Below are 16501 nucleotides of genomic sequence, written 5' to 3' on the forward strand. Positions count from 1 at the left end.
CAGTCAAAACAAGATGTGTCTGTAAAAGAAAGGCACAAAGAGATTCAGTTTTTCTTATTGTAATGATGGAAGGGGGTGGAACCCTCCCATGATTGTGGGTGGCCTCTGGAAACTGAACAGACCAAGGAAATGAATTCTCTTCTAGAGCTATTAAAAGCAAACACAGACCTAGGGACATACTAATCTTAGCCCAGTGAGACCCATGTCGGATTTCTAGCTACGGTCTGTAAGATAATAAATCTGTATTACCTATGTTGCTGGATTTGTGGTAATTTATTATAACAGTGACAAAAAACTAATACGGTTGACTAGGGTTTCTTCTCAAAGTGGCAGATCAAATACAAGCATTAATCTCTGATGCTTCCTGAAACACTGAAACAGAAAGATGTTAGGAGCATCGGGGTGGCTCAGTCCATTGAGCCTCGACTCTACATTCTAGCTCAGGTCATGATCCCGGGGGTTGTGGCATAGAGCCCTGCATCAAACTCTGTGTTTAGCATGGAGCCTGCTTAAGATTCTCTCTCTCTCTCTCTCTCTGTCTCTGTCTCTCTTTCTCTCTCTCTCCATCCCTCACTCCCTCTGCTCCTCTCCTCTGCTGGTGCTGTCTCTTTCTAAAAAATAAATATAATTAAATAAAAAGGAAGGATTTCAGAGGGATTTTAAAAGCACAGCAAGGCAACGATGTCAGAAAAAGGCACACATTACTCCATTCTAATCAACTTTTTAAATGCTTTTTTATTTATTTTTGAGAGAGAGAGAGCACATGTGAGCAGGGGATGGGGAGAGACATAGGGAGAGAGAAACTCCCAAGCAGGCTTCAGGCTGTCAGTGCCAGAATTCTAGACAGAGCTCCATCCCAGGAACTGTGAGGTCATGATCTGAGCAGAAATCAACAGTTGGACACTTAACCAACACAGCCACCCAGACGTGCCTTGACTTCAGGTAAGTATTAAACCATATCACTCAGCAGTGAAGACCATGGTTGGACTTACTCCATACATTTGCAAAGAGCCTCAGTCATCTTTGCAATTGGCCCATTAGAAAATAGACTAAAAAACACATACATTGGAAAATACTACAAAAGAAATGGTGAAAGAAGAAACATTTAAAATACACCATCATTAATAATTTGAAAGAGCTAAGATTCTTTATCCATGGCACAAAGAAAACTTAAAAAAATGTAGAGAACCAAAAATTTTTTAAAATCTTGAAAATTAAAATTATTAGGTAATAATTTAAAACTTTAGAAGACAAATGAAATCAAATAAATGGACATAAATGAAAGTCATAGATGATAAGAAAATCTTCGAGAGAGTAGAGAAAAATGCAATGAAATAACAAAGGAAGGAATATGAGACTATCAAAAAATCATTCCAAGAATTCTAGCATCCAAATAAGGAAAATCCCAGAAAGACAGAGGTAAATGGAGAGGAATAAATAAAGACAGAGCTTGAGAAGATTTCCCTAAAGTATGAATTTCCAGATTGAAAGGGCACTGCAAAATGGACTAAAACGGGCTCATGCTTAGGCAGATCATCTTGGAATTTTAGAATACTGTGGAAGACTAGAATATTCTAAAACCTTTAATCCTTTGTTTTATACAACAGACTCAGAATGGCATCAGACATCTTAATAGCAACATTGTGAAGTAGGAGGAAAAACACAACAAGGCCACTGAAATTCAGAAGGAAAGTAATGTTTACACTGGGCCAAACTATCACTATTCATTATGAAGAAAAGATTTATTTTAACATATCAAGTTATCAAAAAGTTTACTTCCACATTTTCTTTCCCAGATCTAGAAAATGGTTACATTAAAAAAAAAAAAAGAGTAAACCAGAAAGATGAAAGCATTAAGTTGCATGAAACTGGGAATGTGGGAAACAGAATCCTCCTGGATGATGATAAAGGAGGTCTAAAAAACAAAAGCTGTATAGGAGACTTAAAGAAATTTACCTAATTGATCAGGTCAGAATGCTTCAGGAAAGATTTCCTTAAGAAGATAAAATTGTTCAAATATTAATGTGTTTGATGAATAGGAAAGTATTTATAAATGGGAAAAACCTGTGTCTGANCACACACACACACACACACAGATATACACATATATATACATACATATATATATTCAAACCATATATTTAATATATATGCAAAGAAAAAAATATATATGCAAAGACAAAACAAGACAATTATTGACCCTATGGGGGAATATGGTGTGAAGGGTGACAAAAATGATCCAAACACATGGGCTCAACTGTGATAACACTAATGAAAACACTGATAATTAATCTAATAAATATGATATAACAATGTTGAAAATTTGGCAGAGGGTGGATGTGATGAAGGAACAGTGGGTAGCAGGAATTGAAACAGAACTAGATCTTTATCTACCAGAGTATAAAAAGCAAATAGATAATATTCCCCAATGGAAAATCAGGAAGAAACATTGTAAGAATGGTTAGAGATTTGCGTGTAAATAACATCAGCACCACCCAGAGAGCAGGGACTAGTCTTGTTTGCGGATTTCATTGAACTAAAAACTGGCTAAACAGCCTTTCTGAGGCTCAGTTTTTTTTTTTTTTCAAGTATAAAATGGAAATAATCTTTACCATGGAGAATTATTTTAAAGACTTAAATAATGTGTGCAAGTCACCATGCAAGTGATGGACACGGGGAGCTGGGAAAAGACAAGCAAGGGCTAAAGATGCGATTCTTAATAAGCAATAAGGAGCTAATGGACTGTCCTGTATTTGCTGTTTATAGCATCCATTAATCAGACGCAACCCACGTACTCTGAAACAGCCATGATTTCAAGGCAACTTTTCAGGGAAAAAAGGCAGAATTTGGAGAAAAAAAAATTCTACTTACTGAATGATGAGGAGGATATTTTTTGAACTTCACTAGGGCAGAAGCTTCAGGAACGTGACTTTTTAACTTAATTTTATGAGGTGCCAGAGAATTGGACACATGACATATCATAGAAGTTGTCTGATTAAAATTAGGAATACACTATTTTAGTGAAACATTTTCAGGAAAAGTAGCTCAATGCTTTTTTAAAAAGGGGATTTGATTTTTAAACAAAATTGGGAAATTATGTATTTGACTGCTTTACTTACTATGGCTTTTGAAACAGTGGTTCAGCCAAGGACAGGATGGTCATGGAGATTCCTTTAAAAGAAATGCAGGTCTGAAACAGTCTGCATTATTATGAGCAGGTTCCGTATTACTGAAGCATCTCACAAATAAAGAGCAAAAATAAAAGTACCCCTCAAGGAATGCGTTGTGATGGATTGAATCATTGTGTTTTGAGAGGGAAGAGGCTCATGATAAACAAACCAAGTCAAGGAATATGACTAATTCACTGTTGGAAAGTGGAAAAATGATGAACACACTGTAAAAATTAAACCCAATCATGGTTTGAAAGTTTAATATAGTTTTTATAAAACGTGAATACATGAATTTATATTTTTGTAACCTAAATGATCTTGCACATTTAAATAATTCTTAATTGCATGCCAGAAAATGCAATTAGTTGGATTCTAGTTTGAATACGATGTACAATGTAATTTAATCACAAGTTCTGAAGTAGAGCCCACAGATGTGTTGTGCAGTCAACCTGGACTCTCTTCGCTCTATGGAACTGTAGGAAATTTTCATAAATCAGATAGAGTAGAGGCCACATTCCCCTTAATCTCACTCATCCCCCAACAGAAATAATCCATTATTGCCCCATCCTGTCTAGACAAATTGGCTTTTTAGTACTGAGACAACTAAATACATATCTGAGAATTTAAAGCCATATATGGATGAATTTAAAAGCACATAAGAATTTTTCAGAAATAACTAATGATAAAATATCCTTATTTTTAATTTGTATACATTTACAAAACTGTATTCACATATTGCTGAGAAGGATGAATATTTCAATTGAAGATAAACATTATCAAAATAATCGTATTTCTTTTATTCACATAATTTTGTTAAATAGAATGAAATATTTTACTATGACAGGAGCTATACCATGAAAATCCCATAAAAGGGACTAATTTCCAGTTGTTAAGTAGAGTTATCCAGTTCAATGAATACATTACATTTTGCTTTCCAAGAGTAACCACACTGGTGGGCTGACAATTATCTTGGCTTCAGTTGACTTTATTCTCTTTGATTTGAGCTCTTATAACTTCCTGAAATGGAAATACCAGAGATTTATTTTTTATTCAGTCAATAAAATGCAGAACTTTTCACTGCTGAGAAAACATGTCATATACAGATTGAACAAATGTTACATGAAATCACTTTGACAAGAAGTCCTCCAGGCTGAAATAGATGAAACAGAGATGATCTTTTTTGGAATGATCAGCATCAAAAAAAAAAATCAGCAAAAGGAGAAGAAAAAGCAATTTTTTTATTTTTATCCAAATATATCAGACTTCATCATTTAGTTAGTTTCAACAAAAACGTAGAGTCACCATATAATGTATCATCGAAACCAGGACACTCTAAGAGTGAAGGGGAGTGCAATTAATTATTACACAGGTACAATAGGTATAAACTGGAACTCTCCCTGGTAAACTGGGACCTCGGATCAACTTAGCAATATGGGCTAAACTGCAATTACATGCAGAAATCATACCTTTCCCATACGTATGTGGAAAAGATAAAGGAATAGCATCATGAAGAAAAAATTAATTTGGCAACAGTGTTTTTTTTTCTCGTCAATCAGATTTCTGTTGAAATATCACCCCTCCCTAAGCCAGTCACCTCTTCTAAGATAATCAGCGCTATTCCACCCAGTCATTTTCCATTTTGTTATCCTGTTTTCCTTACCTTAAACTGTTACTTTGAGTATCTGAAATCATCTTATCCATGTTCCCTCTGTCTCCACAGGGCCCCTCCCCACTCTGCTACCAGTATTCAGTCAGTTCAAATGGGCACCAACTCCTCTTAGTCAGAGCCAAATCTTCAGGAGATACAACTGCCGAGGACATAAAAGGCATGCAAAAATTTTGTTGAATGAATGAGTACATTCAGAGAGTTCGTTTTTGGTCCCATATTTTCCTTGGTACCAAAGACAAATCAGAATGACTCTCCAAATTAAATTATGGCTCTATTTAGTTTTAAGTGTTTGGACTAAATGATCTATGGAGTTTCTTCCACTGATAATAAATATCTCACGCCCCCTAGACCCCCTTCTGTCTGTGCTAGTTCGTTTCCTATACCTAGAAAATGGGATCAAGGGGTAGAGCAAGGAGCTCTATTCACAGTGGATGAATGCTCAAAGTTGATCATTTTGCCAGTAACAGTTCCCTGGGATATGTTTGCACCTACAGAATCTGGTTGATACAGAGGTAGCCAGAAGATATTATTGTAGTTAATGACAGGATTGTTGACATAATCATTTTCCAGTTAGAAAATCATCACAGGCTTGCTAAAAAATGGGAAATGATGGGAACCAGCCATGAAGGATTTAGATATTAATAAGGAGAAATAGCTTAATTCTGGACAGACTTACAATGCAATGCCCAAAGAAATTTCATAGGAAAATCTCTGCCATTTTGATAAGGAGCACTTATAAATTTTCATAAAAATCTCTGTATTCCAAATATTCATTTTGTAGGTGTTCTTCTGAGCAGTAGTTTTTATTTCCACTAATGAGTAATAAATATCAGACCTTGGGGTTAGAAAAATAGTACTGCTAAAATTACTTTGGCGGGCCAGGCATCCAAGACACCGATAAAATCAGTGTTTACCAAACAAACAAACAAACAAACAAACAAAAAAGCCCAAATGGGTAAAATATCTTCAATTCATCTAATTAAAATTCTCTCAGGTATATACATAACATTCTTCCTGAACCCAGTGACAGGCATGGGGTGGGATAGGTTCCCCAGGTGAGGACAAAAGGCCTGTCCTGATACAGTAAATGCCACAAACAAGAGAACAGAATTAAAAAGGAGACTCATCTAGACATACATACTTTAAGCATAGATATTTATCATCTGTTTCACTGTACTGCCATATCTCTTCAAGGATAAATTATTCTTTTTAAAAATGACAGAACTTCCAGAAAAAGAGTGAAAATGTTACCAATTATCTCAGTTTGGAACAGGGACCATCAATTATGTAATTTCAAGCAGATTCTGACATATTCAATATAAGTTGGCTACTGATAATTACAATGATTCAGCATTTGTTCAGAGCTCATGGTTGTATTAGATCATATACAAAACACATTTCCAGACGTCAAATAGTCCAGAAAAGGACCAATTCTCAAATTAACCAAATTTCCCCTAGTACTAGCAACTTTTAAAAATTGTAAGAAATTTTTAGCATATTGGTGGTATGCTCTAAAATTTACAAGTTAAATATAATGGTTATATTTATGCAGGGCCATAAATAGCATAGACTTGTGTGACTCCCTCATATAAAGTACAATTGATAACCTCCTAGGACCTTAAACAGCAGAAAACATTAAATCAGATTTTAAAATGACAAATAATTTAAGGCTAAAATATTTGGTATTAATAATTAATGCCAGAAGCCTTCCTAGCCTAATAAAGTAAACATGCACAAGAACTACAACTTTGAACAAAACATCACAATTTTATCAGATATATATTTATGTATGTGTGTGTATGTGTATATATAGACACACATATGTATGTATATATATATATACACACACACACACAATATAGTTTTATCGCCCTGAAAGCTATGCACTCATGTTTGGTTTAATACATATGTTAGAAATGTCATGAAGAGTACCACCTCTTTAAATATATATATATTTTTCCAGAATATACAATATAAATATACCATATATAAATCATGCCATAAAACTAAATGCAAAATTTGCACATTATTGCATGCTTGATGTGATAATACATGCCCGTTAATAAGAACTTTCTTATGGTGTCCTCTCTTTACACAACTTTTGCTTTCTGCACAGTGGCAATACTTGGGAAGAAAGGGTTCTCAAATATGTATATATGACTGGGGGAAAATGTACCTTTCAGATTCCTTCGAGGATTACCTCATCCGCCAAATATTGGACTATTACTAAATCAAACAATAAATAATGCCTACGGGGGTGTTTTGTTATGTGAATCGATCCGAGTTCATTTTTCTTAATTTGGCTGGGAGATTCCCTTCCATCCTGGCTGCTCCTCCTGCCATCTTTTGAAGCTTTGGTGGCAAATCAGCCACTGACTGGCTCATGGGATCAGACAACATCTTGGTGGTTTTAGATACCAGTTTTTCTTCTGAGTTGCCAGGAACTGAACTTATTCGTTGAAGTTTCATGGGCAAATCTCCCAAGCTGTAGGCTTTTTCTGAAGTTGTAGAACTCATCCTCAAGAGTTTTTTGGGAAAGTCTTCTCTTCCAGTAATTTTCTGCAGCTTAGATGGAAGTTTTGTAGTAATGTCATCAAGTCCATCTAAGCATTCCACAGAATTATGTCTTTCTTTGCTGTTAGTTATGGCTGGTGCTATTAAAGGAGACGACATAAGAAGCATTTCCTCCTGTTCTTTCACACTATAAGGTGGGGTGGGGACTTCAAATGTCGCATGAAACTGGGAATAATCAACTTTAAAGAACCCTTCTTCTAAGGAAATCACAGGAAAAAAACGATGACCCCAAAGAACTTCATCTTCAGTGTAAGATGTTCGAGCTTGGCAAGTCATCCCTACAAAGCAAAAAGAAAATCTTTGATAAATTATGTATAGTAGACGGACATATAAAGCCAGTTTGACCTAAGGAATTCATTTTGCTTTCTTATTTAAATTTTGAACTCTTGTCTAAAAAAAAAAAAACAAACGAGTAACAAATATGTTAAGAGTTTTAATTTGTTAATAGCTTTGATACATATACTTTCTTCCAATGAAAAACCCAGGGCACTTTTACCGTACATATTTGAAGGGCAATACATCAGGCATAATTAATTATTTTTTATCCATAAACCAAAAGTAAAAATGGCATAAATATGTGAGCATACATATTTCTAGAAATGGAGAAGACACAAAATCATTTTCTATCATTCAAGAAGTCATGTGATATATGAAACAAACCCAACTTTGCATCCAAACTTTACCACCATGTAAACTTTAGAAAGATACTTAACGGAGTATGATTTCCCTCTTCTGTAAAGAACAAAATAGCTCCATCAAGGCATTGCTGTGGGCACAAAATAAATGAACAGGTACAAAAATGTAAAATGTGTCATTGAGTGTCTCAATAAATGAGAGCAAATAGAAACTACCCCAAGTATTTGCTAAATGAATAAAAGTTGAAAATAGTTTCATATTGGGTAATGGGAAATCATCATGGTGGTCTTATTCTTCTGGACCTTTCTGGCTAGCATGGACTTTTGCTCAAGTCTTAGAAATCCACATGCTAAAATCAAGAATCGGTGCCAATGTGAGGCTTCAAATTTTATTCCTGCTATAGGAATCTCGAAAACTGGATGCTGGGTATCAGGTATAAAATTTTGCTACTTACATATTATGTTCCTTCATGCCACTCTTATTTACTCAATTGTGCTGTCTTCACAAATCAGATATTTAGAGTGGGCTTACTATTAGTCAATCTCGGATATTCATTAGACGTGTGAAGACTGGAAGTACACGAATACATTTAAAACATGTTGTCGAGTTTCAGTTTTACTTTAGTCAGAAGATGGAAATTTTTCTAACTTGCAAAATTCATGACCTTCTTTAACCTTTACTATCAGACTTCTATTTGAGGCTAGTAAAGTGTAAAATTTGAAAAATGCATTTCTGTAATAATTAAGAATAATTTAAACAAATAATGACAGTCTTTCTGCTTACATTTCTATTCTCTCTCTGTCACTTTATAAATTATTTCTATTGGGTTTAAGCCTGGAGTAATTTGGATAAAGGGATAGTGTGTCTTTTTGCCTGATTAGTGATCATACATAAAATAGTGAGAAAAAGGATAAATGCATAATTGAAAAGCCATATTGAACATAATTTTCTTCCTGGGATCTTTACAAAATCTCACCTTATAACTATTGTCAGCTATGTATCACCAAAGAAGCAGCTGTTATACTTATAAAACATCGTTTTCCAGATGTTTCTTAAAGAAACAAATGTAGAAAATAAATATCTATCATATCTCAGGCACTGTGTTAGGTATTCTCTGTATATTATTTCTAATCTTCAATATCATCCTAATAAGAAAATATTCTTGGGGCCCTGGGGTGGGTCAGTCAGTTAAGCATCTGACCTGGCTCAGGTAATGGTCTCATGGTTTCTGAGTTCAAGCCCTGCATCAGGCTCACTGCTGTCATCACAAAGCCTGCTCCAGATCCTTTGTCCCACCCTCTCTCTGCTCCTCTCCTGCTCAGACTGTGCTTTCTCTCTCTCTCTCCTAATAATATACATTTTTTGTGAAAGAAAGTCTTCTTATGTGCATTTTAAAGATAAGAAATATAGCACACAGAGAAATGATACACCTTGACCTTCCTTGGGCACAGATCAAGGAAGCTAAAGAGAAAACACAGTATTATTCTAATTTTGGGAGTTTTTTTTTTTTAATTCTTTATTTATTTCTGAGAGAGAGAGACAGCATGAGCAGGGGAGGGTCAGAAAGAGAGGGAGATACAGAATCTGAAGCAGGTTCCAGGCTCTGAGCTAGCTGTCAGCACAGAGTCCGACGCGGGGCTCGAAACCATGAACAATCAGATCATGACCTGAGCTGAAGTTGGATGCTTAACCGACTGAGCCACCCAGGAGCCCCATTGGGAGGTTTTGATATTGTTCTTTTTACTTTGCCTTTGTGTCACTATTATTTTAGTTAGGAACCCGATTCTAAACACCCTGTCAAATTAAGTGTCATGGTGAAAATCATGCTGGCCAAATACCAGTCTTCATAATCAACATTTTATCAGGAATAGCCCTCAGAAACGTTTATACATGGAAATAACAAAATTAGTTTAAAAACTAATTTGTAGGTTTTACTGACATATGCGTAGTGGCATTCTGTATCTTCAAACAATTTTTTAGCCTCCATTTCATGAAAAAAATTACAGATCATCATTCAGAAAAGATTTAAAAATGTAGTTCCCAATATATATCCTTGACTTTATTTTGAATGGTTTAAAGATCATGCAATTTAGAATAAACAACAACTATCAATGTTCCTATCCATTAAGATATGAAAAATAAAATAAGTACCCTGTATTTGTTTAAACAAGTACCTTTAAGTTTCTCTCCAAAAGCAATCATTCTCATAATTTCTTTATGCATGTTTCCAAGCCCAGGATATTAATTTAAATTTAAGAACAAAAATAAGAGGGCTCCTGGGTGGCTCAGTCAGTTGAGCATCCAACTCTCAATTTTGCCTCAGGTCATGATCCCAGAGTCGTGGGATTGAGCCCCATGTTAGGATCCATGCTGAGTGTTAGCTTACTTAGGATTCTCTCTCTCTCTTACCATCTGCCCCTCTTCCCTGCTCATGTGCGCGCGCTCTCTCTCTCTCTCTCAAAAGAAAGTAAAAGAAAAAAATCATAAATATATATTTACTGTTAAGTGACAGTACTTCCTTCACAATCCCATTTTAATTTTTAACAGTTATGCCACTGAAAATTGATGGTGGATAGAATTATCTGAAATAAGTGCATATATTCTATATAACTCAGTATAACATAGATTTGTAGGTTTGTCCTTTGGTCACTATAAATGGATGTATATATTAAGAGTTGAAGTAAATTCAGATCATAAACTTTGCTCAGTTACTTGTAACGACAAAAGAGTAAACACTGAAACAAAATTTGATTACTATCAACATCTTAGCTCATTCCATTTTAATGACATTTCTTGACATTGGGAAAGGACATGAAATGAGAAATCAAAATTCTGTCCCTATTATTTATCTTTATAACATACCACCTTGCTGATCTCCAGTGCTTACTTATCCTGAGCTATTTCCTGGGTAGTTATCAGCAGTCATTGAAAAAAAGTAAAATTATTTAAATGGTGGGGAAACATGGAAGGAATAAAATCTTATAGAATTTTCACTTTGGGGAAACAGGACATTGAATATTAAGGTGCTGAAGGTACAATGGCATCTACAATGTAAACAGGTATTTCAAACATCTGTTCACATAAAGATACCTGTAAGCATTGTTACTCAAATCCCAGTGGATGATTTTGACAGAAGAGGAAGGTGGGAAGATTTATTTCTACTATATGAAATTAAGCTAATTTCTTTCCAGAGCGAACTAATTGTTGTTGTATATAAATTATGAATTTGGCTGTCAATTCAATATTACTTGGATATCATTTACCTCATGCCACTAAATAGCATGTGAAAAATACCGGAAACTCTCTGAGCTTCAGTTCTCTCGTCTACAAAGTAGAGAAGAAGCACCCTCTCATAAAGCTATTGAGAGCTTTGGACAAGTGCTCAGAATAGTCCTTGTTATGTAGGCAATGCTTACTAATGACTGCTGCGTGTATTGCTCTATAGTAATAATCACTTCCATTTCCTGTTCTTCCTGAAAATTAGTGTTAATGCATTAACATAAGTGGGGACTTTTGGCATATCAGTAATTTGCTCCACATTAGCAGTACAGAAAATTAAATTAAAAAATTGCTAGATATCAGATGGCAATTCTCTTTTTGGAAATGATCAATTAAAAACTCAAAATGTTCTAAAATCTAGAAAAAGATATATTGATCCTATTTCCAATTTTTAGAGTTTATTTTCCATCTATGTATCTCTCATAGCTTAGGAGAATGAGTGCAGAAGCTTGGGGTGTATTAAAAAGGGCTGCAACAAGGTGATTAAAACCATGACAATACTTTCGTAATTATACCAAGAACATTGCATCTGACTCATATTTGCTTCTCTGCTCCTTCTTTTACACTTTCATTAGACAGGTACACAAATATAAACGTCTCCAATTCAACATCACAGTTTTTGTTTTAATTTACGTTTTTTCATTTTTTCGTTTTTATTTAAATTCCAGTTAGGTAACATAGAGTATAATATTGGTTTCAGAACAATTTTGTGATTCATCACTTACATGCAACACCCAGTGCTCAACAGAGATGCCCTCCTTAATGCCCATCACCCGTTTAACCTCTCCCCACCAATGTCCCCTCCAGTAATTCTGTATGTCCTCTATAGTGAAGAATCTGGTTTTTGGCTTGCCTGTCTCTTTCCCCCATCACGTTCATCTGTTTTGTTTCTTAAATTCCAGATATGAGTGAAATCATATGGTGTTTTTCTTTCTCTGACTTAGTTCGCTTAGCACAATACACTCTAGTTCTATCCACATCATCACAAATGGAAAGATTTCATTCTTTTCAATGGCTGAGTAATATTCCATCATATATATACACCACATCTTCTTTGTCCATTCATCAACGGATGGACATTTGGTCTCTTTCCAAAATTTGGCTATTGTTGATAGTGCTCCTATAAACATCAAAGGGCATGTGTCTCTTTCAATCAGGATTTTTGTATCTAACCTCACAGTTTTTAAATCTGGTTTCAACTCAGAATATTCATATGCAGTCAACATATGGATAATGATATTAAAGCATTATAAGCTGGAAAACAGAAAGATGTCCATGTGGTCAATCTGCAGTTTGGACAGTGTTCTAAGGTAAGACACAATTGACAGACTACTTCTTTTCACAGATGTTTACCCAAAATGGTCTTGAAAAAGCAAAACACAGATTTCAACTGAAAAGATTTAAAGATAATATGTTTCCTAAGAATACGTGTGTATCATAGTATTCTTTCTTGTCAAATGTTTTATTATGTTTCTTACTCTAAGTCATTATTTTCTTTTTTTAAGTCATTTAAAAATAACCCATGCTTAGATTCATAATTGGAAATGTTGTTTGAATCAAAATAAATGCAGGTGAATGGCACTATTCACAGGGTACTATATGATTGCAACTCTTAACTGGCAATGTGACTGTTTGCGTATTTTAACCAGATTCTAGGCTTGAACAAATGTGATGAAAATCAACACGAGCTCATCTCTGTGGAAACTGGTAAAGCAACAGATGCTGCTACTGGAAATAGCTGGGACTTTTGATCCTTAGATGAAAAACATTTTGTGAAAAGAGAATTTATTCCCTGCACTAATTCTTAGATGAAAAAGCTATAGATCACTGTTTAATTTATTCCAGCAGTAGTGTGTTGATCTAAAAGGACTGAGGCAATGGAGTCTAACCTTTTTACTCTTGACTTGTCCCCTTCCTGATTCTACCTTTAAGTTCCTCTTTAAGTGAACTGAACACTCATTCAAATAACAAGTCTGAGAGCTTTTTAAAGTGAAAATGGCCAAGTCAGTTGCTATTTGAGAAGTCCTTAATTAAACTTTCAGAATACCTCTAACTCAGCTATTCTTTGTTGTTTCTGCGGGTTAGAGACGGTTCCCTCCAATGAAGTGAGTGCGAGATAGTTAAATACAATATAACCAGGCCAGGGGGAATGTCTGGATGTTGTGACACAGAAAATATCAAATAATCAATAACGTTGCACAGCAGTGGCTTTATCTAAACCTTAATATGGAATCTGATCTGGGAGAGAAAGAGAATTCTCCTATAATAGTGGCTGTGTTCTATGTGTGCACTAAACAAAAGGGGAAAATACAGAAAAATCTCCTTTAATTAAGCTATATAATAATAATAATAGGTAATAATAATGAGTAATATTGGTATAAGGGCTTACTGTGTGCCAAGAATCTTTCTAAGCACATTGTATATGTTATCTTCACTCCTCATAGCTCTGAGGACATACTTGAACCCCTGATCCACCACAAATTAATGTGTGAACTTGAAAACAACTATTAAATCTCTTTAATCCTTGGTTTCATCATCTGTAAATTAAGGCCTACTCTCTTGACTTTACATAGGACAAACTGAGAGGATTAAATGAAATTAAGTAACATATATAAATTGCATGTACAATAAATATTGCTCATTTTCTTCCAGAAGAGTCCCTAAATGCAGGACATCTGACTGCTCTACAAATTTCATTTATACACATACACACACACAAAACTGAAAAGTTTAGCTAACTGATATATTGTTTTTCTTCATTAAATTTGTTGTTTTTGTCTTTTTTCCCCCAAATTGGCAGTGGTTTTTGCAGCTTAGCATGTATAGCATGTGCTGTATCACAAGTAATTTCCTAGGCTGCCCTCTATTATTGCTCTGAGCATTAGTGAATAGTCAGTCTGGAGCTGCTGCTTCCCTTAAGTACTCCCGATTCCGCCCATCCCCCAAGCTACAATAACTATAAGGCATACTTGGCATTCTCTGCCTGCTCTCCATTATGTTGTACTGAGCTGAACCCAAGCTCAAACTGTAAACTTTCTGAGGCAGTATAGGATGTTAGTTTTTTGTTTTTTTTTAATCTTGTTTATAAAACAAAGATACTTTGTACACTACTGTTCAATAATACTCAGGTTATGGCATCAGGCTCCTCTGGGATATAGGTTGCAAAGCTATTAGGAATATATAAATTGCTTCCAGAAGCTGCAGTTTTCAAATAGATGGAATCCCTTTAAAGTTCAACACATTCTGCTGAGACACTTTAGAGGAGAAGTTTCTGGCGTGCATTCAACCTGATATTATCCTCTATTATTTACAAGCACTTGGTCTTAACACTTGGTCTGTGTTCTCAGACATCACTTTGCCGTTATTGCTCAAGCTAGGTCAAAAAATTCTAAAGTGATTAAAAGCCAAAAACAGGAAAATTCAATTATCTTTCTTAGAAAAGAAAGTACCCATAGGAAATTTAATAGTTTAGGCTTCTTACTTTCCAGAAGAACAAAAGAAAGGAGAATAGGTTTTTAACAAAAACAAAGAAGATGTGAGATTCCCCAAATGGAAGGAATGCAAGTGGAGGTGTAAAAGGTCAATGACAGGTAGAAAACATGACAGATAATTCATGATCATACTGCTAAAAACATATTTAAGAGAGTCAGGGCAATAGTAAGCCAAAGAGCATGGGCTTTGAATAAGAACTTGAGGTTGCTGTGGTTTTAACCACACAGTATTAGTAAGACCTTAGGCATAGTATTGAAATTATCTGAACTTAATTGCCATAAAATATGGATAGTTATAAGGGATAAAAATATATAATTTATTAGGTTATTACAATTACAAACGATATAACCTATTAATGGGTCTCCCATATTACCTGGTAAATAATTAAGGTTTGATAACTGGTAGCTATTAACAATCATCATTATTGGGTTTTAATTGGTTAAAAAGTCTTTTTAGATATATTTCAATTCTTTAGTGATCACCCTATTTCTCAGAATCAACTCAAAGCAAATGAAATAATTTTTGCCTTGTTAGTTTCTATTACTTTGATGTAGACCATGTTGTCTATACTTATCTGGAATAAGAGGAAAGGCTTATTAGTACACGCGATGTAGATGGAGTCAAGTCTGGGTCTTTCATCGTGTTCTACTCTGTACAAATATGACTGACTTTACCATAGCAAATACCCCCCTCAAAATATAAGTAACTTCTCTGCTGTGTTGATAAACAAGGCACTACCTTCAGCTTTCCACTTTCACTTCATACAGAAGCATTACAGAATTTGACCAATACACTTTCAACTGACTATCATTCCCTTAACCTAACAGTGGAAATGTTCCATTCTTCCAGTGTCTCTTTCTCTTCTTCTTTATGGTACCTATTAATACTTTTTTTTTTGCACTGACAATTATAGAATTAGAACTCAACCTATTCATTCTATAGTTTTCCCTTGTTTAAATATGATTTTATATTCTAAAACTCCTTAATGATGGAAATAGAATGGAACCAAATTACTTTTGGAAAATACTCCATATCGTAAGACTGGCCTCAGAAAAGATGTTTTTCAAATGGAAAATGTAATATATTTCTTGTTTAAAAATAGTATTTTTCAGATATTGCTGGAATTTAATTATTTTGAAGCACATTATCTCTACTCATAGGGAAGAAAACTTTTAAAAATACTGTCTGAAGCAACACACAGGACAGCTTTTAAAAAATGTTACATATAAATTACAACAATTAAATGTTTACACTATTTCCTGTTCTTAAAAGATATTCCTAGAACTTGGCTTTAAAATGTCATTCATAGGGGCGCCTGGGTGGCTTAGTTGGTTAAGCATCCGACTTTCGCTTAGGTCATGATCTCGCGGTTCGTGGGTTCGAGCCCCACGCCGGGCTCTGTGCTGACTGCCAGCTTGGAGCCTGGAGTCCATTTCAGAGTCTGTATCTCCCTCTCTCTCTGACCCTCCCCTGCTCATGCTGTCTCTCTCTCTCTCTCTCCTAGAAATAAATAAAACATTAAAAAATAAATAAATAAAATGTCATTCATAATCACTTTATATGGTGTTATGGACTGAATGTTTGTGTAATCTTAAGATAGAGGCTGAAATTCTATCCTCTAATGTGATAGTATTAGGAGGCAAGGCCTAGTAGCTTTTAAACTATGTGATATGTAAAAAAA

At 34.8% G+C, this 16501-nt stretch overlaps 1 protein-coding gene across 1 annotated transcript in view; it reads right to left on the reverse strand.

Annotated features, from left to right (window-relative positions):
- Positions 1–6772: 6772 nt before the first annotated feature.
- Positions 6773–16501, reverse strand: part of KCNJ3 (potassium inwardly rectifying channel subfamily J member 3) — a 149589-nt gene continuing 139860 nt past the window's right edge. The window contains exon 3 of the mRNA XM_077767825.1: positions 6773–7691. Coding sequence (XP_077623951.1) covers positions 7105–7691 — 587 coding nt within the window. The 3' untranslated portion in view covers positions 6773–7104. The remainder of the gene's footprint in view (positions 7692–16501) is intronic.

This window comes from Crocuta crocuta, unplaced genomic scaffold (genome assembly GCF_008692635.1).
Source record: "Crocuta crocuta isolate KB4526 unplaced genomic scaffold, BGI_CrCroc_1.0 scaffold154, whole genome shotgun sequence".
NCBI lineage: Eukaryota > Metazoa > Chordata > Mammalia > Carnivora > Hyaenidae > Crocuta > Crocuta crocuta.